Source organism: Lactuca sativa, chromosome 3, assembly GCF_002870075.4.
Source record: "Lactuca sativa cultivar Salinas chromosome 3, Lsat_Salinas_v11, whole genome shotgun sequence".
Classification (NCBI taxonomy): domain Eukaryota; kingdom Viridiplantae; phylum Streptophyta; class Magnoliopsida; order Asterales; family Asteraceae; genus Lactuca; species Lactuca sativa.
The window spans coordinates 119,708,329-119,734,809 of NC_056625.2; the positions used below are offsets into that span (position 1 = coordinate 119,708,329).

Consider the following 26,481-nt stretch of genomic DNA (forward strand, 5'->3'; position numbering starts at 1 on the left):
AACTTTTTAGAAGTGTTAGATCAATAATTAGTAACAAAAATTTAACAAAAAATCACAATACTTGTATCTCCGATTAGAAAAGACATAACAAAGAGCAAAAAATCGTGTCTTAAACGAAAAAACACGCGTCATAACACGCCATAACGCGCTATATCACACCTTGCCACGCGCCACGTCTAACAGCAACGTTACGAGGCTTTTCGTAACGGCGGAGCACGCCTCACACCATAGCGCGCACCATGGCGCGTCTTTTAGAATACTGATTATACTAATAGTGAAACTACGTTAAACGTCGTGTTATGTTTTGTGGGTGAACTTTATATTGATATTGATTGATCATTTGTGTTGTGTTTTGAGGATCAAAATTTTCTTCCCACAATGATCGTTGATTTGTTCACTTCATGACTATGAACGTTCGTAATCAAACTCCAAACATTATACTCTACTTAAAACATTTAATGTTGCTTAGATTAACAAGTCAAACAAATAAATTAAAGTTTGGTTTGATAAAGAAAGATCTAATCTTATATGGTAAATTTAACAAATTGATATTTTTTATTATTATCTACACAAAATGATTATCAATTTTGTAATTGGATTGATAAAGAAAGAATTATGTATTTTCAATTTTGCAATATATGATTTTTTATTTTAAAAAAAATATCTTTTAAGTTCTTTTGGTATTTTTATGATTTCAAGATTGAATGGCAATGATCATATACTTTTCATACTTGCTTTTATCTTGATTCTTGAATCAAGCAAACGAATTCAAGTCACATCGATCCATTTTACGAAGCTAAACGTTTGAAAAAAAGTACATAACATTCTTTTATTCAAATGAATCACAAGCTTAAAGCTTTAAAGCAACTCCTAGAAAACTTTATGTATAGAAAGACCAATTCACTTTACAATAAAACGATTTTAGGATTGATTTTTTAAAACTTAAATCAAGAGAAGTTCATCGATGATTTCAGCTTTCACGTACTATTGGCAATGTAGATCAAACGTATTATTTTGCATAATCAATCATGATCAAATTCGAAAAACAAGGTTTTCAAATATCAATTGGGATTTTTGATTCGAAGAATAGGAAACAAAATTTAAGATCAAACCCTAGATGGGATTAGGGGAATGTTTACCAGAATCTGTTACTGACAATCAGAGATTGAAAATTTGAACATATCATTGTGATTTCTGGAAAATTTCTCTACAGTTTCCAAGAATAAGATAATGATTTACTCGGGAATCGTACCAAGTACCGGCCTCCATGCTCGTCGGAGTAACCGTTGCCGTAATGTCCCTGACAACGGCCTCAGCCCTCTCGAACCACCGCGCCGAACACCACCACCACTCCACCGCTTTGTTTCTTCTCCACCGTCTGTTCTGTTCTGTTCAAGCAACCGAGGCGACGGAGGCGACGACACAAGCAAATCCTTCAGCTTCTGCCTCACGCCACCGACATCCTTCCTATTGTCCGACGAATCAACATCATTATTACCTCTCCGATCTAAAAACTCTTCACGACGCGGCAACCGCCGACTCAGCAACATCCGTAACGTCTTCCGTCGTCGGAGGTGAATCACCGGGCTTGTAGCTGGACTCCGGGAAGGACTTCCGGCTAACGCACATTGTGTCGCTAGCAGCTTAAACTTTTGAAGTGTCGCCATTGATTCCGATCAAATTAACTCAAATTTCTCAATACAAATCTCCAATTCGTTTCAAAACTCCATCAAACGATAAATTCAAAGACAAATTTAGCGTCGAGGTTCTTGTTCTTCCATTGGATCAGTAAATACAGAGGGAGAGGAAAGGGAGAGAAGAAGAGGGGTTAAATAATTGAAGGGATGGGAGAGGGGAAGTAACGGACGGCGACGTTAAAGTTAACGGGGGGTTAACAGCGGGAGGATGGGAATATTGTGACACGTGGCAGTGAATACGGAGTTTGAACGGATCTCTCATGGGTCCCACAGTCTAACTCGTGCAGTCTAACTCGAAAGAAAATGGAATGTTGCAGCTTGTACGTCGTGCAGTTTTGTTTGTAACCTTGTTTTTATGTTCTGTAAAGTATCAAGTGTGTCATATTGTACTTGTCTTTTTTGAAATAATGAAATAATATTTTTGTTCCATTATTCGAATATTTAATCAAGTAATGTAATATCAATATCTTATGTAATGTAATATCAATATCTTATGTCAGGAGACGTTGATATGTTTATTTTTTTATTATCATTTTTTTTTTCTAAAAGCAGATAACTTAAAACAACTAGTAATTACGTGACCCTAGAGTGACAAATATTATGGAGATTGTCAAATTTTTCTTTAGTGACATACCAACCCGTTCACATGGAGGATGCGATTTTGTTCTTTGATAAATGGTTACGCGAGTCGATTGAGGGCATTATGGTTTGTGGTGGTCTTTATTTGGGGACATTCAATGGCGATTTGTTTCATTACAAATTAGGTTTGGTGGTTTGGGATTGTATTCAGCAGTAGAGACTTCCTCTTATGCTTTTGTAGCATCACGAACTTAATCGTTGGTGTTATAAGACCACATCTTGCAAGATAGCGACATATGTGATATGAATTTTGATTGTGTTTGTGATTTGGCTTATCTTCGTGATACGATTCTAATATTTGACTTCGGTAGTTTCACTAATAAGGACATCACCCCTCTAAAAGTCAGCATTCATTGGCGAGTGCTCTTGTCCAAGACATGAAAGTTCACTTCCACATGACTAATAGGAGTCTAGGCATGTACTTTATGTCTATTTATAAAATCTAAAAAATTGTGTGTTGGTTATTGGAATTGATTAGAGCATACCTAAGAAATGAATTTGGATGTCGATTTGATTCCAGTAGTAATCGTTGCTTCTTTTGTTGGGTTGATTGGGACACTAGTTATATGCTTAACACATGCAAGTTAGATGTTGTTTTGCAATAATAGTTTAAGTCATTAGGCCAAGAAGAGAGACAAATTTTTCATTTTCTTAGGTACATAAACTCATGAAAGAAAAATTAATTAGGTCATTTTGGTGGCTAGGGAAAAAGTTTTGAAAGTGTTTATACATTAAATTGGACTGTATGGCAGTGAAAATTTGCTAAGGACTTCAGGTCTATTTGGAATTAGAGTGATATACATGACAGTGGTGTGGTATGAGTTTGAATGGGGAGGAGCTAAATTTGATTAGAGTTTGGTAAAACAATAGCTTGTTATATTTAATTAGATCATGCTAAAGGTGTTATTCTACACTCTCTTCTTAAGAAGTGTGTTGTTGATGGGTCAATGCGTATGTTTTGAAAAGATGTTGGATTTCCAAGATTGTACTTGATAGAAAGGGTATAAAATTGTTGCATTAGAGATCAATGGTTTAATCAAGTTTGGGATTGGAATTGGTGTAGATTCGTGAGGTAGCAATGGTACTAAGTTCTCAAATGTGGTTTTAGTACTTAGTTCCTTCCTCTTAAGAGGAAAAATAAGTTTTGGGAGCTTGATCATCCATGAAGTTTTGTGTAAGTTCCACCAAATTCTACACTTTCTACATTGATGGGGTGATACCAATACACGACATCAACATTCCAAATGGAAAAGATTTGTTCGTAAAAAGATTAATATTTTTGTTTAGAGTATTTTACTAAATCGATCCTACCTAGATTAAATTTGTTAATATGAGAATTGATTTGGATTCACTTATTTGTCACTATCGAGGTTCTCATAATGAAGATGTCATTTATGTATTTTCAAGTTGTGAGGCAACGACTCAAACATGGTCCCGTATTCATCGATAGTTAAATTTGGTCATTCTTTTATGTGATATTGTCAAAGACATCTATATATGAATTGATTCGTCGATTTTGTCATCTATGAAATCAACAGATTATGATACAATTTTTCATGACAACTACTTAAGTGATTCGGAGCTATCATAATACGAAAGTTTTTTGCTCAAATAAGTATCATCGACCATTTAAAGTCAATTGAGTTTTGTGGTTACAAAACAATATGATGTCTATCACTTTGTAATTGTTTACTTCTATTTGTACCACCTGTGTCGGTTTATAAATTTCAGTTAAAAACGCACAATGACTTGTAGTGTCGCCATTATATCATTTTGTCATCTATAAAACGTACGAATTTGGATACAATTTTCGTGACAACTATTTTGGTGATCAGGAGATATCATAATATGAAAGTTTTTTTTTCTCAAACAAGTACCATCGACCATTTAAAGTCAATTGAATGTTTTGGTTACAAAACTATATGATGTCTATCACTTTGTAATTGTTTACTTCTATTTGTACCGTCTATGTTGGTTTATAAATTTCAGTTAAAAAACACACGATAATTTGTAATGTCGTCGTTATATCATTTTGTCAGTATGATACATTAAAGGCACGTATGTATATAATGATATAAACAGAATGGAAGTACGGACACAACACTATTCAAAAATATTCTCAAACGTTGAATTTTTTATCAACTAAAGCTTGTACCTTGTGTGTTGCAATGAGGACTCTTAAAAAATTATAAAACAAATAATCTATAAAAAAACCAATTATAAAAAAAAAACATAAAAATGAAGATATAAAAAGTTATAAAAAATTAATTTGATAAAAGAATTTTTTCCTAATAAAAGTCAACAAAAATAAAGTTGTAAATAAGACATAAAAAGAAAGAAGTTGTAAGACAAAACTTCGTTATAAACTAATTTTAAAAACCATAAAAAACTAAATTGTAAACAAAAGTTGGGACAAATTTATAAGAAAAACATTTGGACCAATTTTGTGAAAAAATTAAAAGTTGCGTCAAAATTTTAAATAAAGAAATTTGTGATAAATTGAGTTTGTAAAAAGTCTTGTATGAAATTCTTAAACGTTTATGAAGTATAAACATAAAATTTTAACAAAATTATTCATAAAAATGACATGTGAAAACATAAAGTCAAGATTGATAAAAAATTCTTTAAAATGTATAATCAAAAGTTTTAGGCTTTCTATTAAGGTCGAATTTTCAATATAAGTCCAAGGATGAAATATGTACAAATATAATTGTGGGTAGAGAAAAAGATTTGGCTTTGTAGAGGGTAACATGGTTTCGAGGAACAATTGCTAACTGCTGAAATAAAAGTGATTTACATTGCAAAAAGAAGACGTAATATCTAAAAGGGATAATGACTTGGGAGGGTAATTAGGTTTTTTGTTTGTCCTCATTAGGTCACTTAGGTTTTTTTGTGTGTATCAGACCATTATGGTCGTTATTACTATTTACATTTAACCCTTTTTACCATTTGCTTCTTTTTTAGCTTAGTTGGCAGCTTTCGTGTCCAGTGGCATGCCTATAACAACCCCATCGAGTCCATCTCAAACAATGTCCTATTTTTCTTGTGCCCTAAATTGAAGAGTTGAAGAAGAACATTAGAAGATGTCGCAAGCCTCCATCGCCTCCACCTCAAACAACCGAATCATGTGCTACTATGGGCTCCCGAGTCGGATTCGAGTCTCCACGACACCACAAAATCCGGGGAAAGGGTTCAGAACATGCCCTAATTCGTTGGTAATGGCCAATTTTGAAGATTGAAGCTTTTCTCTCTTTAAATCTCTGTTATAAGTGTGTAAGTTATGGCATTTATGTAACGCCCGTGTTTCTAGGCTTGTCATTTTTAGCAATGTAATAGTCTAGGTTAACATTTGTAACCCAATTTGAAATAATAAGAATGTATTATTTGTGAATTATGTGAATTATGTGTTTATTTTCTTAATTATTATAATTTAATGAATTAAGAATAAAATAAGCGTCAAAATTAAAGTGTGAGATATGCGCGATATCTTTGCATGAAGATGTAGTGGTTGAAACAAGGATTCCAGAGATATAATGAATGCCGAAATCTGAGTTATAACGAAGAAGTTATGACCTGTCGAAGTTTCGCGACAAAACTGGTGTGGCACAGCGTGACGTAAATAGTGAATTTACGACGGAGTGATATTTAGCCTTAGTGATCAACACGAAAGACGTAGATAATGTTGAACCGAGAGCATGCATAAAAAGAACGCCTAAATCTTACTTCGTATGAGGAAGTTATGATTTTTCGAAGTTTCAGCTTAGCAGTAGACAGCCCAAAAGTTCGAATTGAAATCGAGCGAGTTTTAGCCGAAACTTTCTAAATGAGAATCGAAGATCTCGTCAATGGTAGTACAACGACAGAAAGAGGGACGAAAACAGACGTCAGACGAAGAAGTTATGAATTTCTAACGAAGTTTTTCTGTCCCGGCCTACTAAAAATAAATAATAAAAAATAATGTCAAAACTAACCGATGGAGTCTAAATGAAAGTTGTGGAAGTTGTGGAGTATGGTCTGACCTACGCGTGGATATAAAGAACGTCAAAAATGGAGCCCGTATGAGAAAGTTACGCAATTTAGAAGTTTGACGAGTCAAATTACGCCGAGCGTAATTTGAGTATGCCCAGCGTACTCAGAGGAGTGCAAGTTGTCTGACCAATACTCGAGTGCCACCAAATTACGCATGCAGTGACGTCGAAGTAGGCCCAGCGTAACCAAATTATGCCTAGTGTACATGGAAATTACACCCAACGTACTTGGAAATTACGCCCAGCATAATCCCAAACCCAGCAGCCTATAAATAGAACTCGAGACCAGCCATTTTCCTTGCGATTTTTCTGCCTCTCTCTCTCTCTCTAAGTTCTGCATCGTTTTGCGTGCCAATCATATCCCGAAGCCCCGGTATCATTCCCGAGCCCCGAAGCAAGTTCCGAAGCCCCGAGGATCCCGAGAAGTGAGATTTCCGAGCCGAAGCCCTGCCCGCGAGGAGCCCGGTTTTTGTGAAGATCTTCCAGATCTACCAAAGAATACTACTTCTGCAAGTTGTAGTGTTGTCCGATCATCTTCTGATCAAGTGAGTGTATAGTCCCTTTCAATACACGATATTATACAAGTAATCGTTGAATGTATTTAAGAATACGGGTTGTGTGAGGGTATTATTATTACCTTCTAACACATAGACTTATATGGCTCTCCTTGAAATTTCTTGTTATGTGTTTACGTGTTACTTGCTATTTGGATGGAGTATTGAACGAGCATGCTATACAGTTCTTTTCTTTTAAAAATTATGTATAAAACATGTATATTTTTATCTACTAATATGTTGGGTAGAACATGGGTAGACAGTTGGTGCGCAATGAAATAAATTGATGAGAGGCCTCGTTGTTGGTGTTATTCTAGTCATTCAGCAGAGTATGGATGACGACCACAGACTATTCTAGACAGTCCTATGGAACGCTAGCATGCTCATAACATGTAGGTGTTGTGAACGATGTGTTCAGCGGTGTACTCTATCCCCCACATGGTTGCCTTTAGGACACTTATTGTTGAGGAAGCCCCTCTACAGTAATGTCTGTCCCGATGAAAATCCTAAATTAAGTTCCTTATAATAGATGTTGTTTTTAGGGACGTAAAGTGTGGATAACGGGAATGGGTAATCGGGTTATTGTTGATTGTTGAAATTAAATATAATTATTTATTGTGGGTTGAAAACCCTATATGCTCACCAGGCCCCCAAGCCTGACCCACTCAGTTTATTTGTATTACAGGAAGTGGCGCAAGGGCATAAGATGGATGAATCATCAAGTTATTTTGTTTACAAGTTTGTATATGTATATATTTGTTGAATGACTTGTAATGTTATCGTTTATGCTTTATGGTCTGTATCGGAACGTGACATCCCGATTTTTGATTATAAAATGAAATTATATTTCTTTATGAAATGTTTTGATAAAAATCTATTTTATCATGTTTTGTTTTTGGGAACAAATTCCGCATCTCTTTTAAAATCAAAAGGATTTACTCTGAAAATGTTTAAAAAACATAAATGAAACCGGTCTTTTCTGGCCGAGATTTTGGGGATGTCACAGTTGGTATCAGAGCATTAGTTTAAGAGAACTAGGAATTTGTAGGATTTCTAGACTTAAACTTAGAATGCTAAGTGAAGGTTGTTAGATGTGTGTCTGTTATATTTCAGACACGAGCACTAGTTTATTTTAGGAAAGTTGTCTAAAATGCTTTTATGTGCTAAATGTTATATGTTGCCATATATGATATTAATTGTTCGGATCTATGGTCTGTTGTCGACCGGATCTGGAAATCTTATGTGTGTATTCTAAGCGTATGTCTACGATATTAGAACTAACATGTAAACGTTTCGGAGTGATAAGGATTTTGAATATCTATCGTGAATAAGGATCTAATTTCGCCTTATTCAGTGTATAGATCAAAAATGGTGAGAACGAGGAGTGGAGTGGGAAATGCTGATGAAAACAGGAATCAACCACCAATGATCGAGCAAGTACCTGTTGTAGCTGCTGCATTTGAGCCGAGAACAATGGCTGGTGTACAATTGATGATTCAAACGATGTTGGATCGTCAGATGGAAGAAATGAGACGTCTGCTTAGGCAGAATCGTGAAGAACCGCCAATTCAAGTGGAAGAGCCCGAAGAGAATGGAGGGCAGTCTGAAGGAGGAAACTTTAGTGGGATCATTGGCCAAGACGACCCACCGATTGTTAGGCAGGATAACCAGGATAGAGGAAATGATGGGCGTGGGTGCAAGTACAAGGATTTCATGGCATCCAAACCACCATGTCTATCCGGAAGCCCGACGCCGGTACAAGTTATGGACTGGATCTCCGAAATGGAGACAATGTTTGAAAGTTGCGAATGCAGCAACAGGCAGAAGACCGCTCTTGCGATCCCTCTGCTAAAATCTGGTGTGTTGAGTTGGTGGAAGTTGTTAGCTGATTCTATGCCCAAGGGAGAAGCAAGCAAAATGTCTTGGGAAGACTTTGTGGAACAACTAAAAGTGCAATACTGCTCCGAGCAGGACCTTCTGGAAATCAGTAATGAGTTTCAGAATTTGAAGAAGGGGAAATTGAGCGTTACTGAATACGCTGCTAGTTTCACAGAAAAGATAAAGTTTATCCCATATTTGGTACCAACAGAACTCTCTAAGGTCAACAAGTTTGCCCTCGGACTACCAGTGGACTATGATCCAATGGTTAAGCAAGCAACCACATTGAAAGCTGCCATCTGGGCTGCTAGAAATGTTGAGACCCAGATTAGGGAAAAAGGTCTAGAAAGGTCAGAGGTTGGTGAAAAGAGGAAAATTGATGGATCTTCAGGGTCCAGCAAGAAAAGTAAATTCTCGAAATCTGGTTCGAGAGGAAGTGGAGGAAAGGTAGAGGCAAAATGGTGCGACAAGTGTAAGAAGAAGCATCATGGGAAATGTGACGGGGAAGTGGTCACATGCTTCAAATGTGGAAAGCCAGGGCATTATGCCAACGAATGCACCCTCACCAAGAAAGTTTGCTATGCTTGCGGCGAGGAAGGGCACATCTCGAGAGATTGTCTAAAGAAGAAGGAGGCAGCAAAACTCAACATTCCGCCAACGCCGAAGGCGAGAGCATTCCAGATGACACTGGAAGTTGCTAAAGATGAAGTTGATGTCGCTTCAGGTACCTTTCTCGTAAACAAATTGCCTACCCAAATTTTATTTGATTCTGGAGCCAACTACTCCTTTATTTCGCATGAATTTGGTAGAAAACTAGCTTTGCCAGTCGATAGACTAGATAATGCTTTATTAGTCGAAGTTGCGAGTGACAAGTTTGTACCTGTTAGCCATCGTATGAAAAACATCTTAATTGACTTGAATGGGAATAAGTTCCACGAGGAATTATTGCCTATAGAACTTAATGGTTTCGACATCGTGTTGGGAATGGATTGGCTTAGCGCCAATGACGCCGAGATATTGTGCAGAAAGAAGATAGTCAAGGTAAACCCACCAGGGAAAGAGACATTTATGGTGTATGGGGACAAACGCAGAGTAAGCTCTGGGATCATTTCCCTAATGAAAGCCAGAAAGTGTTTGACCAAGGGGTGTACATCATATTTAGCTTTTGTAATTGATGCTATGAAGGAAAAAAAGGTGATGCAGAATATTCCTGTCGTATGTGATTATCCGGAAGTATTTCCCGAAGATCTTCCAGGATTACCGCCTGATCGGCAAGTAGAATTTCGTATCGACTTGTTTCCCGGAACGATGCCTATAGCAAAAGTACCTTATCGATTAGCACCGACGGAGATGAAGGAGCTGATGATGCAACTTCAGGAGTTATTGGACAAAGGTTTCACAAGACCTAGTTCATCGCCCTGGGGAGCTCCGGTGTTATTCGTGAAGAAGAAAGATGGAAGTATGAGGATGTGCATCGACTATAGAGAGTTGAACAAGGAAACAATAAAGAATAGATATCCGTTGCTGAGGATTGATGACATGTTAGATCAACTACAAGGTTCAAGTTATTTTTCAAAGATCGACCTGAGGTCAGGATATCATCAGCTAAAAGTAAGAGAGCAGGATATAGAGAAGACTGCATTTAGAACACGATATGGACACTACGAGTTTTTGGTTATGTTGTTTGGACTAACCAATGCTCCAGCAGCATTCATGGATTTAATGAACAGGGTTTGTAATCCGTTCCTTGATAAATCTGTGATAGTGTTCATAGATAACATTCTGATTTACTCGAAAAGCCAAGAGGAGCATGGCAGACACTTGCGAGAAGTGTTGGAAGTCTTGAAGAAGGAGAAGCTGTATGCTAAGTACTCCAAATGTGATTTTTGGATTCGAGAAGTCCAATTCTTGGGTCACGTGGTCAACCAAGAAGGTATAATGGTTGATCCAACAAAGATTGAAGCTGTAATGAAGTGGGAACAACCAAAAAGTCCCACGGAGATCCAAAGCTTTTTGGGATTAGCCGGATATTACCGAAGGTTTATCCAAGGCTTTTCTTCGATCGCTAGTCCATTGACAGCTTTGACCCACAAAGGAGCTACTTATGCTTGGAGTGATAATCATAAAGAAGCATTCGAGAAGCTAAAGAAGAAGTTATGCGAGGCACCGATTCTTTCTCTACCCGATGGAGTTGAAGACTTCGTTGTTTATAGCGATGCGTCTGGAGTTAGATTGGGTTGTGTTTTGACCCAAAGAGATAAGGTGATCGCATATGCATCTCGACAGCTAAAAGAGCATGAAAACAACTACCCAACTCATGATTTGGAGTTGGCAGCGGTAGTTTTCGCTCTGAAAATATGGAGGCATTACCTCCATGGCACGAAGTGCAAACTTTTCACTGATCATAAGAGTCTCCAATATCTCTTTAGTCAGAAGGAATTGAATATGAGGCAACGACTCTGGCTAGAATTACTTAAAGACTACGACTGTGAGATGCTTTACCACCCCGGTAAGGCTAATGTTGTTGTTGATGCTCTCATTCGGAAAGTCAATCTTGAAAGAAAAAGGCCAAGAGCGTTGAGAATAGAAGTTGTCTCGACCATTGTGGAATGTATTAAGAAAGCTCAAGAGGAAGCTTCTGAGAAGAATGACCGAAAGGAGGAACGTTTGGGCAAGACGTTGGTGTTCGGTATAAACAGTCATGGACTAAAGGTGTTCCAAGATTGGATTTGGATACCTAAGACAGGAGGAGTCAAAGATCTTCAGATGGAAGAAGCTCATAAGACCATGTACTCGATTCATCCCAGTAGCACTAAAATGTATAGGGATCTGAAATCCTACTACTGGTGGCCGATGATGAAGCTTGATGTTGCAAAGTATGTGGCCGAGTGTGTGACTTGTGCTAGAGTCAAGACACAACATCAGAAACCATATGGGAGTTTAGAACCTTTACCTGTACCTATGGGTAAGTGGGAAGACATTGCTATGGATTTTGTCACTAAACTGCCCAGAACAAAAAGTGGTCACGACATGATTTGGGTGGTCGTTGATCGATTCACTAAGAGTGCGCATTTCATAGAAGCCAATGAGAAATGGTCTATGGAAAAGCTTGCGAATTCTTACGTGAAGGAAATTGTGAGGCTTCACGGTGTTCCGTTAACGATTGTGTCATATCGTGACAGTCATTTCACCTCTCGATTTTGGAAAAGTCTACAAGAGGAATTGGGTACCAAGCTGTGTTTAACTACAACTTACCATCCACAGACTGATGGTCAGAGTGAACGGACGATACAAACACTTGAAGATATGCTGAGCGCATGTACCCTAGAATTCCAAGGTAATTGGGATGAACATTTACCTTTGGTAGAATTTTCCTACAATAATAGTTTCCACTCGAGCATTAAGATGGCCCCTTATCAAGTTTGTACGGACAAAAGTGTCGTACGCCGTCTTGTTGGCTTGAGGCTGGAGAAAAGTAGTTTATGGGACCAGAGATAGTCCATCAAACTACTGAAAAGTTGAAAATAATTAGGGAGAGAATGTTAGCAGCTTCGGATCGTTAAAAGAGCTATGCTGACAAAAAGCGAAGACCGATGACTTTTGAAGTTGGAGATTCGGTTTTGCTTAAAGTCTCACCGTGGAAGGGACTTATAAAATTTGGTAAAAGAGGAAAATTAAGTCTAAGGTTTATTGGACCGTTTAAAGTTCTTCAGAGGATTGGGAACCAAGCTTACAAGCTCGAACTACCAGAAGAACTGAATGGAATTCATAACACTTTCCATGTGTGTTATTTGAGGAAGTTCGCGGGAGAAGTTTCCGACATGATTCCACTTTCGGAGTTAAGAATTGATGAAAACAAGAGATTGATCGAAGAACCAGAAGCAATCGTTGACCGAAAGACTAAGAAGTTGCGAAGAAAGATGGTTGAGTTAGTGCTTGACCGTTGGAAACACACGAATGGGCCAAATCTCACATTGGAGACGGAGAGTGAAATGATGAGTCGCTATCTGCATTTGTTTGCTGATCTGTGATTCCGGGGACGGAATCATCCTAAGGTCGGGAGAATTGTAACGCCCGTGTTTCTGGGCTTGCCATTTTTAGCAATGTAATAGTCTAGGTTAACATTTGTAACCCAATTTGAAATAATAAGAATGTATTATTTGTAAATTATGTGAATTATGTGAATTATGTGTTTATTTTCTTAATTATTATAATTTAATGAATTAAGAATAAAATAAGCGTCAAAATTAAAGTGTGAGATATGCGCCATATCCTTGCATGAAGATGTAGTGGTTGAAACAAGGATTCAAGAGATATAATGAATGCCGGAATCCGAGTTATAACGAAGAAGTTATAACCTGTCGAAGTTTCGCGACAAAACCGGTGTGGCACAGCGTGACGTAAATAGTGAATTTACGAAGGAGTGATATTTAGCCTTAGTGATCAACACGAAAGACGTAGATAATGTTGAATCGAAAGTATGCATAAAAAGAACGCCTAAATCTGACTTCGTATGAGGAAGTTATGATTTTTCGAAGTTTCAGCTTAGCAGTAGACAGCCCAAAAGTTCGAATTGAAATCGAGCGAGTTTTAGCCGAAAATTTCTAAACGAGAATCGAAGATCTCGTCAATGGTAGTGCAACGACAGAAAGAGGGACGAAAACAGACGTCAGACGAAGAAGTTATGAATTTCTTGTTGGAATAGTGTCTAAGGCTGTAACTATATCCGGTTGTGCATGGTCCTTTTGGGTTGCCTTCACCATAGCAACTTGATAGGATGATTTATTAAGAGAGAATAAATATTATTAGTATATTATGAGAATAATATAATGAATAATATATTTGTTATTTGATTAATATAAGTCATAGAATTAATTAGAATTAATTTGGTGACTTAAAGAGATTAATTAAATAAAGGGGTATAAACTGTCAATTGTTTGATAGTTAAGCTTTAGACTGTAAATCCATTTGGATATACTATGGACGGATTCTAAGAGGATTAGGATAGCTAAAATCGTCCATTAGAGATATCTAGGAATGGATTTGGATAGCCTTAAGAGAAGATTATCTGATAGGGACTTATCTGTAATCCTTAAGGAGTCTACAAGTATAAATAGACCCCATGGCTGATGGAATTCGACACTTGACCAAAAGAAAGGAACCTCTGGTCGAAATTCCTCCCCTCTCCTCTCTCCCAAATCATCCTTCTTGCTTTGGTGTTTGTAAGCCATTAGAGGAGTGACATTTGTGACTCTAGAAGCTCCAAGACCTCAAGATCAACAAGGAATTCAAAGGTATGATTCTAGATCTGTTTCAATGTTCTTATTTAACCTAATTAGTAATTAGAAGTCTTGGATTCAAAGCATGTTTATTAGAAAGCCTAGATCCAAGCATTAGGGTTTTGCATGCGCACATAGGAAAGTTCTTATGGCTAAAACCCATTAGTGGTATCAGAGCCTAGCTTGGTTTTCTGTAAATTGTTGCTTGATTAACTGAAACAAACCTGCAAAATTCGATTTTTGGTTTCTGAGTCATGGACTCGGCGAGTCTCAAAGTGGACTCGGCAAATAGGCCTGACTCAGCGAGTCCCTTTGTGCACTCGGCGAGTCCAGGCGTCAGGAATGGCCAGATTCGGGATTTCTTTGTGTTTATCTTTTCTTAACTTACCATAAACTAATTAGATCAATATTAATTCGTTTTTCTGATAAATATAACTATTATCTTGATCTAGTTAAAGGTAATTATCAACTAATTAAATATTTAATTTCCTTATATGATAATTAATTAATTATTTTGATTATTTTGGTAATTATCTTAAAAGAAATCTTGAATAAATCAAATATAGATAATTAGGATATTAATTGTTAATTGGAATTATTTGTTATTTGATCCTCCATGTTTTAAATGTTTAAAACCTACCCTCTTGTCTTGAAATTTACTTTTGTGATTAAAAGTTTTAATTTAGACAACTTAAATTTCAAACCCTAGATTTTAAAAATTTTAAAATACAACCCTATACTAATATGATATTACTAGAATAATATATATATGTATAACTAAATGCTAGTCTTACCGTTAGTAGGCCTCATTCACGAAGCCGATCTATAAGGCGGGTATAAGGTTGCGGCCTATAAAATGGCGCTTAATGGGTGTACACTCACACTTACCGCTTGCTTGATTGGTGGAGGGTCGTTAGCCGAACGGGTAGGATAGGGCAACCTCATCCTCTCATTAAAAGTATAATAAGAAATATAAAGTAACTACACATTTTTTAAAATTTCCCAATCCTAGTTACTTTAGGAAAAGTGAATAGATGATCGTTACAATGAAGGCACCATGTGAATTTGCATGGTAATTCACACCCACTTTGTGATCCTCGGCATCCCAGTCACAAACAAGAGGGGCATATCGAGATTTAAACATGCCATTGACTAGTTTCAATGAATCTCATCCGAACCTAGGAATTCTCAAAAACACTTAGGACTAATAATTTAGGTTTTCGTGATGGAGAATTAGTGAATCGTCATTCACTTACCTTCAATTTATTTACATGTTAGATTACGGCATCCCTCTTCTAGTATGTAAATGTTATTGTTGGATCCTAGCCCTAATTTTTCTTATTGGGTGATAATTAGGGATTCATATTCTAATCTATCTTTGTCCTTTTTCTAATTGTAGATGTCGAACGCAAACAACGCTGCTGCTAGTTCCTTCACATTAATGAGCCTTTGCCAAAAGGTCACCTTCGATGGAACGAACTTTAGCGAATGGATAAGATACATTCGCACCATTGCTCGCTATGAGGACAAAGAGTATGTCCTCGATGAGAAGCTCGAGAAAATCAACACCGAAATCGCTACTCCAGCCGAAATCACCGCCTTTGAAACTCATGAGCGAGATGCAACGAAGGTACATTGCATCATGATCGCCACCATGAACTCCGAATTCCAAAAGTCCTACGAGGACATGTACCCGTACGAGATGCATCAAGACTTATTGGAGAGGTACCACCAAAACGCGAGACAAGAGAGGTACGAGATTTTCACTAACATGATTTCCGCGAAGATGGGTCATGGAGAATCTCTTACCGTGCACTTGCAAAAGATGCAAAGGTATGTCGACCGCCTTCGCAAGTTAAATGTTGACTTCGGTGAGGATTTGGCGATCGACATGGTGCTTCACTCTTTGCCTCCGATGTACAATCAATTTAGGATGACCTACCACATGAACAAAGAAGAGGTCACCCTAAGCAAGCTCCAAGGTCTCTTGAGGGTTGCTGAGAGCAACTTCAAAGACAAGTCTGTTGCACCTACTCCCAATCCGCCCGCTGCTCCTGTCTTGGCTATTGGACAAGGGAAGGGTAAGAAGAGGAAAGCTTCATCGAAGAACTATCGCAAGGTGAAAGCCCGAGATGGTGCCTCTTCTAGTGGGACCAAAGTTGATCCCGCCAAGCCCTGCTCTAACCCGAAGGAGGCAGAGTGCCACCACTGCCACAAGATAGGACATTGGAAGAGAAGCTGCCCGGATTACCTGCAAGCCATCAAAGAAGGAAAGATCAAGCCATCTTTCGCAGGTATATACACAATCAAATCTAACGATTCTAATCATGCTATTTCTTGGGTCCTTGATACCGGTTGTGGTTATCACATTTGTTCTAATGTGCAGGGACTAAGAAGAAGTAGGGATGTGGAGCAAGGAAGGATCAATCTAATCACGGGGAACAGAAGATCGTCGCCTGTGACCAAGATTGGAGTGTATTCCTTAGTGCTTAGGAATAGTTTAGTTTTAGATTTGAACAATTGTTGCTATTCGCCAGAAATGGCAAGAAACATCATTTCATTTCATGGTTTATACAGACAAGGATTTAGATTTTCTTTTAATAATGAGAATGGTTCTATTTTGACTTATCTAAATGGTGTCTTTTACTTTGAAGCTATACCATGTAATGGAATATATGAAACCGTTATGATTGTTGATAACTTAGGAAATGATGTTTTGAATATTGATTCTTCCACTAGTATGGATAAAGCATCCTTGTGGCATTGTCGTCTTGGACATGTCAACAAGAAACGCATAGCCCAACTCCAAAAGGATGGAGTGTTGGAGTCATTCGACCTTAGGGAAGATGACACATGCGAGTCTTGTTTGCTTGGAAAGATGACTAAGTCGCCCTTCACGAGTACTTGTGAAAGGGGCGAGGGTCTATTGGACCTAATACATACCGATGTATGTGGACCGTTTAGATCAAACACGAAGGATGGGAACCGCTTCTATGTGACTTTTACCGATGACTATAGTAGATATGGGTATATCTATTTAATAAAGCAAAAGTCAGACACCTTTGAAAGGTTCAAGGAGTTCAAGAATGAAGTGGAGAATCAATTGGGCAGGAAAATCAAGATGCTTCGATCCGATCGAGGAGGAGAGTACCTAAGTCTTGAATTCCACGATTATCTCAAGGAGTAGGGAATAGTTTCACAATTGACGCCTCCTAGGACACCGCAGTTGAATGGTGTGGCAGAAAGGCGTAATCGAACCTTATTGGATATGGTTCGCTCTATGATGAGTCGTGCTTCACTACCAATCTCTTTTTGGGGGTATGCCTTAGAGACTGCCGCCCATATCCTTAACCGAGTCCCTACTAAGAAGGTTGCCAAACACCTCACGAGATGTGGACGGGGAAAGCTCCCTCGTTGGCACATATCAAGGTTTGGGGTTGCGAGGCTTTCGTAAGACGAGATACTCACGACAAGCTTGAACCTCGAAGTGAGCGATGTATTTTCATCGGCTACCCGCAGAGATCCTTTGGATATCTCTTCTATAGACCGAAGGACAATGTTGTCTTCGTTGCGAGGAGAGGAGTTTTCCGAGAACGAGAACTCATAAGCCAAGGAGACAGTGGGAGGCAAATCGAACTTGAAGAGATTCACGATTCGATAGATGAAGGAACCTCTACCGCTGGCGTTCAACCCGAGGAGGAAACTCCGGTTGAACCGATTGACGAATCCTTACCTCTTAGACGTTCCGATAGAGTTAGAGTTCATCCCCAGTTTTATGGCTTTCATATTACTACCGAAGGGGACACGTATATTAGTGATGGTACACTAGTAAACCTTGATGAACCTAATAGCTATGAGGAAGCCATGGCAGGCCCGGAGTCTGTAAAATGGAAAGAGGCAATGGATAGCGAGATCCAATCCATGTATGATAACCAAGTTTGGAATTTGGTTGATTACGTGCCCGGACGTAAGACCGTTGGGTGCAAATGGATCTTCAAGAAGAAGACCGACGTGGATGGGAACGTACACACATATAAAGCGCGATTGGTCGCGAAGGGCTTTACTCAAACTCCCGGAGTTGACTATGATGAGACCTTCTCACCAGTTGCGAAGGTTAAATCTATTAGAGTGATGCTAGCAATTGCCGCATTTCATGATTATGAGATTTGGCAAATGGATGTCAAGACCGCTTTCCTTAATGGAAAGTTGGCTGAGGATGTTTACATGGCTCAGCCAGAGGGGTTTGTGGATCCGAAGCATCCGGATAGAGTGTGTAAGCTTGAGAAGTCCATTTATGGACTTAAGCAAGCATCTCGCAGATGGAATCTTTGTTTCGATGAGAAAGTCAAAGAGTTTGGATTTGTACGAAGCGAAGACGAATCTTGTGTATATGTCAAAGCCAGTGGGAGTATAGTAAGCTTCCTCGTTCTATATGTCGATGACATATTACTCATAGGAAACGACATCCCGACTCTGCAGGAGGTAAAATCCTGGCTCGGGAAGTGCTTCGCTATGAAGGACCTCGGAGAGGCTTCTTACATTCTGGGAATAAGGATAGTAAGAGAAAGAAGTAAGAGACTAATTGGACTTAGTCAAAATACTTACTTAGAGAAAGTACTAAAACGCTTTAGTATGGAAAATTCAAAGAAGGGAGAACTACCGATACAAAGTAATGCCAAATTGAGTAAAACTCAAAGTCCGAGTACCGAAGCTGAAATAGCAGAAATGAGCCGAGTACCATACGCTTCCGCAGTTGGCTCAATCATGTACGCTATGACTTGTACTCGCCCTGATGTAGCCTTCGCTTTGAGCATGGTTAGCAGATATCAAGGGAATCCTGGCAAAGCCCATTGGATTGCGGTGAAGAATATCCTTAAGTACCTTCGGAGGACGAAGGAATGGTTCTTAGTCCTCGGAGGGAGTGATGACTTGAAGGTGCGAGGGTATAGTAACGCCAGTTTTCAGACCGACAGGGACAACTACCGTTCGCAGTCGGGCTGGGTCTTTACCCTAAATGGAGGAGCAGTGACATGGAAAAGTTCCAAGCAGGAAACCGTAGCTGATTCAACGTGCGAATCAGAGTACATTGCAGCGAGCGAAGCGTCGAAGGAGGCAATATGGCTAAAGAACTTCATCGGTGATCTTGGAGTCGTACCTGCCATAAAGGAGCCCATGGAAATTTTCTGTGATAACGAAGGAGCGGTTGCCTTGACCAAGGAACCGAGGGATCATGGTAGATCAAGACATATCGACAGAAAATATCACTTCATCAGACATCGTGTAGAAGAAGGACAACTCGTAGTGAAGAGGATATCATCAGAAGATAACCCAGCAGATCCGCTTACGAAGGGACTGAGTAGGGTTAAGCACTTGCAGCGTGCTAGGAGTATTGGGCTGAAGGATGATATTAGCATAGATTAGATAGTATTAGAAACGTGTAATAGATAAATGTAATTGACATTTGATGATTAAATAAAGGAGTTTTATTTATGAGTAATGTTACTATCTTATGTTAATTGTTTAGATAATGTTTCACTTTGCATGTTTTGACTTCCAGAATAATTGAAATTATTAGGAATAATAGAATTGTTCAAATTGTCCACAATCGTTCATATGTTGGAAGTAGATAAGAAAGAAGATTGTCATGAATTGGTGTGTAGAATGTCTAAATGGTGTTAGACATAGCAAAGGATTGCTGCAGCGTTCATGAGTGCTTATGAACTAGTTTTGAGCATTGGAATAAACCCGCGCTTGCTGGAATCACCTTATGGAATACGATATAAAAGGTGATCGCAAGACGATAATATCATATAGTCTTAAAACCTAGATATATGGTTTATTATTTGTTAATTGATTGTACATTGATAATACGAAAACGCATCAGTAACTTGGTGTTATAAAACATATTATTGTGTATAGTTGGTTAATGAATAAGTAAATGCATATAAGTCGAAGTTTATCTGTAACTTTTATCTAAGAAGGTAAAAGCGATATCTCGGCCGCTCGATGATTTGATTTGACTTATGTGCCGGGCCCGGTCAGAACTGAATTGATGTGTTCGATTAAGTTCTATGTCAAATAAATCAGAGATCGAGAAACCTAAATGCTTGACTAACCATTCCATAGGATTGTCAGCATGATATCTAACAGAGGACTGTACGTTCCCTTATCTAAAGGACAAGATTGATTAGATCAGAGTTGACAGCGTCTTTGAGAGCTACGATTGCAAACCGAATTGTACTTGTATAGTTACTAGACTTATCCAAGTGGGAGACTGTTGGAATAGTGTCTAAGGCTGTAACTATATCCGGTTGTGCATGGTCCTTTTGGGTTGCCTTCACCATAGCAACTTGATAGGATGATTTATTAAGAGAGAATAAATATTATTAGTATATTATGAGAATAATATCATGAATAATATATTTGTTATTTGATTAATATAAGTCATAGAATTAATTAGAATTAATTTGGTGACTTAAAGAGATTAATTAAATAAAGGGGTATAAACTGTCAATTGTTTGATAGTTAAGCTTTAGACTGTAAATCCATTTGGATATACTATGGACGGATTCTAAGAGCATTAGGATAGCTAAAATCGTCCATTAGAGATATCTAGGAATGGATTTGGATAGCCTTAAGAGAAGATTATCTGATAGGGACTTATCTGTAATCCTTAAGGAGTCTACAAGTATAAATAGACCCCATGGCTGATGGAATTCGACACTTGACCAAAAGAAAGGAACCTCTGGTCAAAATTCCTCCCCTCTCCTCTCTCCCAAATCATCCTTCTTGCTTTGGTGTTTGTAAGCCATTAGAGGAGTGACATTTGTGACTCTAGAAGCTCCAAGACCTCAAGATCAACAAGGAATTCAAAGGTATGATTCTAGATCTGTTTCAATGTTCTTATTTAACCTAATTAGTAATTAGAAGTCTTGGATTCAAAGCATGTTTATTAGAAAGCCTAGATCCAAGCATTAGGGTTTTGCATGCGCACATAGGAAAGTTCTTATGGCTAAAACCCATCATTTCTAACGAAGTTTTTCTGTCCCGGCCTACTAAAAATAAATAATAAAAAATAAAGTCAAAACTAGCCGACGGAGTCTAAATGAAAGTTATGGAGTATGGTCTGACCTACGCGTGGATATATAGAACGTAAAAAACGGAGCCCGTATGCGAAAGTTACGCAATTTAGAAGTTTGACGAGTCAAATTACGTCGAGCGTAATTTGAGTACGCCCAGCGTACTCAGAGGAGTGCAAGTTGTCTGACCAATACTCGAGTGCCACCAAATTACGCATGCAGTGACGTCGAAGTAGGCCCAGCGTAACCAAATTATGCCCAGCGTACTTGGAAATTACGCCCAACGTACTTGGAAATTACGCCCAGCGTAATCCCAGACCCATCAGCCTATAAATAGAACTCGATATCAGCCATTTTCCTTGCGATTTTTCTTCCTCTCTCCCTCTCTCTCTAAGTTCTGCATCGTTTTGCGTGCCAATCATATCCCGAAGCCCCAGTATCATTCCCAAGCCCCGAAGCAAGTTCCGAAGCCCCGAGGATCCCGAGAAGTGAGATTTCCGAGCCGAAGCCTTGCCCGCGTGGAGCCCGGTTTTTGTGAAAATCTTCCAGATCTACCGAAGAATACTATTTCTGCAAGTCGTAGTGCTGTCCGATCATCTTCTGATCAAGTGAGTGTATAGTCCCTTTCAATACACGATATTATACAAGTAATCGTTGAATGTATTTAAGAATACGGGTTGTGTGAGGGTATTATTATTACCTTCTAACACATAGACTTATATGGCTCTCCTTGAAATTTCTTGTTATGTGTTTACGTGTTACTTGCTATTTGGATGGAGTATTGAAAGAGCATGCTATACAGTTCTTTTCTTTTAAAAATTATGTATAAAACATGTATATTTTTATCTACTAATATATTGGGTAGAACATGGGTAGACAGTTGGTGCGCAATGAAATAAATTGATGAGAGGCCTCGTTGTTGATGTTATTCTAGTCATTCAGCAGAGTATGGATGACGACCACAAACTATTCTAGACAGTCCTATGGAACGCTAGCACGATCATAACATGTAGGTGTTGTGAATGATGTGTTCACTGGTGTACTCTATCCCCCACATGGTTGCCTTTAGGACACTTATTGTTGAGGAAGCCCCTCTGCAGTAATGTCCGTCCCGATGAAAATCCTAAATTAAGTTCCTTATAATAGATGTTGTTTTTAGGGACGTAAAGTGAGGATAACGGGAATGGGTAATCGGGTTATTGTTGATTGTTGAAATTAAATATAATTATTTATTGTGGGTTGAAAACCGTATATGCTCACCAGGCCCCCAAGCCTGACCCACTCAGTTTATTTGTATTACAGGAAGTGGCGCAAGGGCATAAGATGGATGAATCATCAAGTTGTTTTGTTTACAAGTCTGTATATGTATATATTTGTTGAATGACTTGTAATGTTATCGTTTATGCTTTACGGTCTGTATCGGAACGTGACATCCCGATTTTTGATTATGAAATGAAATTATATTTCTTTATGAAATGTTTTGATAAAAGTCTATTTTATCGTGTTTTGTTTTTGGGAACAAATTCCGCATCTCTTTTAAAATCAAAAGGATTTACTCTGAAAATGTTTAAAAAACATAAATGAAACCGGTCTTTTCTAGCCGAGATTTTGGGGATGTCACAATTTATGCTAAAGCTTTGTTCTTTTTCATTTTTTATAGAGAGCAGGGAGAAAGTGTGGATTTTGGGAATGGGTTGTTGAAGATCCGTACACAGAGGAGCTTTTGGGTCTTAATCATGAGCTGAATGAAATGAAGAAGAAGATGAAATGGCATAAAGTAGCTTTGATTGTCTTGTTTGTATTGTACTTTGTTAAATTATGTTGAATGGAATTATGATGCAGTAGACATCTTTTGAATATAAAGGGTACCCATAATTTTGTTATTTTGATTGTAAGGGTACCTGTAATGTAATGAAATCATATGTATGAATGCAAATGAAGCTTTTGGTAATGAAATTTTTAATTGTAATGTTAATATGGTGTATTGAAATTTAAATGCTATTATAGTGAACAACCAATCTCAGTGTAATGCAAAAGCAGTAATTATAATGAACAACCAAGAATCAGTTAAAAGTTTTTAAGGAGAAAATATATTAAAGGAAGAAGCAGTAATTGAAGGCAAAGTACATCTGTAAAGTGCATGATTCAACAACCAAAGTTTAAAGATTTAAAGCAGAAAATATATTAAAGGGTAATATTGTCATAGCTACAAACACCCTTAAAAAGGTGTCCCATTCAACATCAAAATAACATCAAAAGCTGGATAGTTTTTTCCCTTAGTCTAGTACAACATTACATTTAATATCAAAAGATTCGACCATCACATGCTTACCTAACACTTACACCCCACATGCATACATAACAGAAAAAAGAGTTCAACATCAAACCTACAATCAACCCAAATCTACAGGTTTCTTTGAACTACAACCACTAGCATCCTTGGGCACCACTTTTTTCCTCAGACACTGTTTGATGATTCTTTCTGAAGCTTTCCTCTTTCTCAATTTAACTTCACTTTGAACTGGTCTTGTAGAAGTGGATCTTGGAGTTACAGAAGTGGATCTTAGTCTTGGAGTTGCAGAAGTGGATCTTGGAGCTGCAGAAGTGGATCCTGGTGTTGGACTTGGAGCTGGAGTGGAAGATCCAGGAACCTGATCACCTGTTGTTGGAATTCTTTTTGTTGGGCACCCATTTTTTTATGCCCACTAACATAGCATATTGAACACCTTTGCACTTGCTTTACTCTTGATACTGTGTGTGTGCTTGATATATCCCTTTCTACTGCACTTTTCCTCCTCTTAGTAGATGGCCTACTAGGTAGCCTTCTACTCTTTGGGGGTAAAGGCTTGGTGTACTCACTTTGTGTCCATAAAGAGCTATCATTCAAAGGATGAATAATGTATGCATAGCAGGTGAGATAAGTTGCCTTACTGTAATAGTTAGCTACATAATCCTCTGAGTTTAAGTTCATGGATGAAATTGCAGCCACTCCATGTACACAGGGTATTCCAGTCAACTGCCATCTCCTGCATCCACAAGTCCTTCTGATCAGGTCAACTGCATACCTGTCATTACAAAATACCACCTCAAATTGTTGATACCCACAAGGGTACACGACCCAGAATCTGTACATAAACATAAAACAGGTAAGAACACATAAACACATGTATAAATATTAACAAGTAAATACAAACATTCTTACCTTTGTTTCTCCTTCAAATCTCTTATTTTCTTCCTAATGCTTGGGCATATAGTTAAATCCCAAGCCTCTCCTTTACTCCTCTGATGGTATAACCTCTGCATCACATAAACCCTTATATCCTCCAACATTGCTATTATTGGTTTATGTCTAGCTTAAACTATTTCAGCATTAAAACTCTCTGAAATTCAATTTTCCACAGCATCACAAAATGCTCCTTCTACTTGAAAAGCCCTGCAATAACATTTAGGGTCCCTCTCCATGAGATAATCAAATGCCCCCTGTCTAATTCCTTGATCTCTTGCATAGCAGCTTCATGTCTCTATTTTGTGGTAGCCTTCACAGCTCTCCAAAATGGCTTGATAAAATGCTCACCTTTGAACCTTGTGTTGAAGTTGGCTAGTATGTGCCTAGCACATAATCTGTGCTCGGCATGAGGAACCCTTTCTTTGATAGCTTCAACTAAACCCTGTACAATTTACAATATTAATTAATAATTAAACTATAAAGTTAAGAGTAAACATGAGTAGTACCTTGTGTCCATCTGATATAAGAGTAAGCCCATTTTCACTGCCTCTATCAATATCATCCATGAGTAGATCAAGAAACCATTTCCAAGTGTCTTTGTTCTCAACAGTCACAACAGCGCAAGCTAGTGGGAACATGCTGTTATTGGCATCCCTACCCACGGCAGCTAAGAGTTCACCCTTGCAAATTCCTTTGAGAAAGCATCCATCAATCCCAATGATTTGTCTACACCCTTCTACCCAACCATCTCTTACACCTTTAAAGCATACATATAACCGTTCGAAAATTAGACTTCGATCAAGGGTATGGTCAACATCCATACTCACAGTTGATCCTAGATTAGCTCTTTTGATTTCTTTTCCATAGTCCCACAACCTACTATAATGCTCTTTTAGAGTGCCTTCTATCTCATACAATGCAAACTTTTTTGCATTTCTACATTGTCCAATGCTAACTATGATGTAGTATGTGCTTGAGATTTGAGCTTTCATCTTCCTCAAACTAAGCCTGGGGTTTTCCAGAAGTACATTGAAATATTGTTTCCCTATCCACTTGTAATTCACTAAGCCTATTTTAAAAACTCTACCATAATTATGACTTGATTTAAGTGACTTGATCTGAAAAGTCCTTTCCTCTTGCATCCAAGAAGCCCATAACCTAAAAGGACATGTAGGTTCTTTACCTTTGCAACACTTCACTAGAAGTCTGTTTTTATCATTCTTTTCATACCACAAATCATAACCATGCTTAACAGCATAGTTGGTAAGACATTTTTTAAGTTCAGTAGGATTGGTGAATTTCATACCTAACACAGGAGCCATTTCATCCCATTGTTGCTCAGAATTGTGCACAGGGTATACAGGTGGTAGTTGCTCAACATTAGAATCTTCTTCCTCTTCAACATTTGGGCAAAGTTTGTTCAAAAACCTGTCTTTATTCTGAATAATTGTTGTTGCCCTTTTCATTGAAAAATCCTCATCATCCACCTCGTGTTCCCAGTAGTCTTTATCTATTAACATTGAATCAACATCTTCATCTGCTTTGGAGTTGGTATCATCTTCAATTTCAGGCTCTTCCATTTTAATCAAGTCGAACAGGGGTTCATGCATATGGTCCACATACACATTTACTTTCTTTTTCTCATGAAGACACTCATGAAATTCGTGGTAATCACATTCGTTATGCAATGCGGCCAATCCTTGACACAATGTTTGCCCATCTGGACAATAGTATACATCTTTGCACATTCTTCTATTAATCACGTTGAGGTGAGCAATGAATTCAGCATACCCTATCTCCCTGAAATCGGCGTATATTATCTCCTTTTTATCTGGATCAAAATAGATTAGTGGTTTGTTGATGAACATCCCGTTGTACCAGACTTCAACGACCGGTGTATCAGCTTCAACCATTTAATTGTGGATTGATCGAAGTAAGAACAGTGGGTGGGGACGATTGAGTGAGAGTGAAGAGAAAGTGATTGGGATTCGTCTTGCCCTGATTTAAGGAGACCTAATATACATTAAATGCCACCTAATTATCCACGTAATGGCCTAATAACCACGTAACACCTGTATTCACTTTGTAACCGGTTAAACAA

General features: G+C 38.2%; 1 protein-coding gene across 1 annotated transcript; it reads right to left on the reverse strand.

Annotated features, from left to right (window-relative positions):
• Window positions 1-1,099: 1,099 nt before the first annotated feature.
• Window positions 1,100-1,811, reverse strand: LOC111909844 (uncharacterized). Its single transcript, XM_023905609.2, has one exon. The coding sequence runs from the start codon at window positions 1,665-1,667 to the stop codon at window positions 1,236-1,238; it is 432 nt and encodes a 143-aa protein (XP_023761377.1). The 5' UTR covers window positions 1,668-1,811; the 3' UTR covers window positions 1,100-1,235.
• Between the last annotated feature and the right edge of the window lie 24,670 nt (window positions 1,812-26,481).

Coding starts and splice junctions, on each gene's coding strand:
- LOC111909844 (XM_023905609.2), bottom strand. CDS start 1,667: ATGGCGACACTTCAAAAGTTTAAGCTGCTAGCGACACAATGTGCGTTA.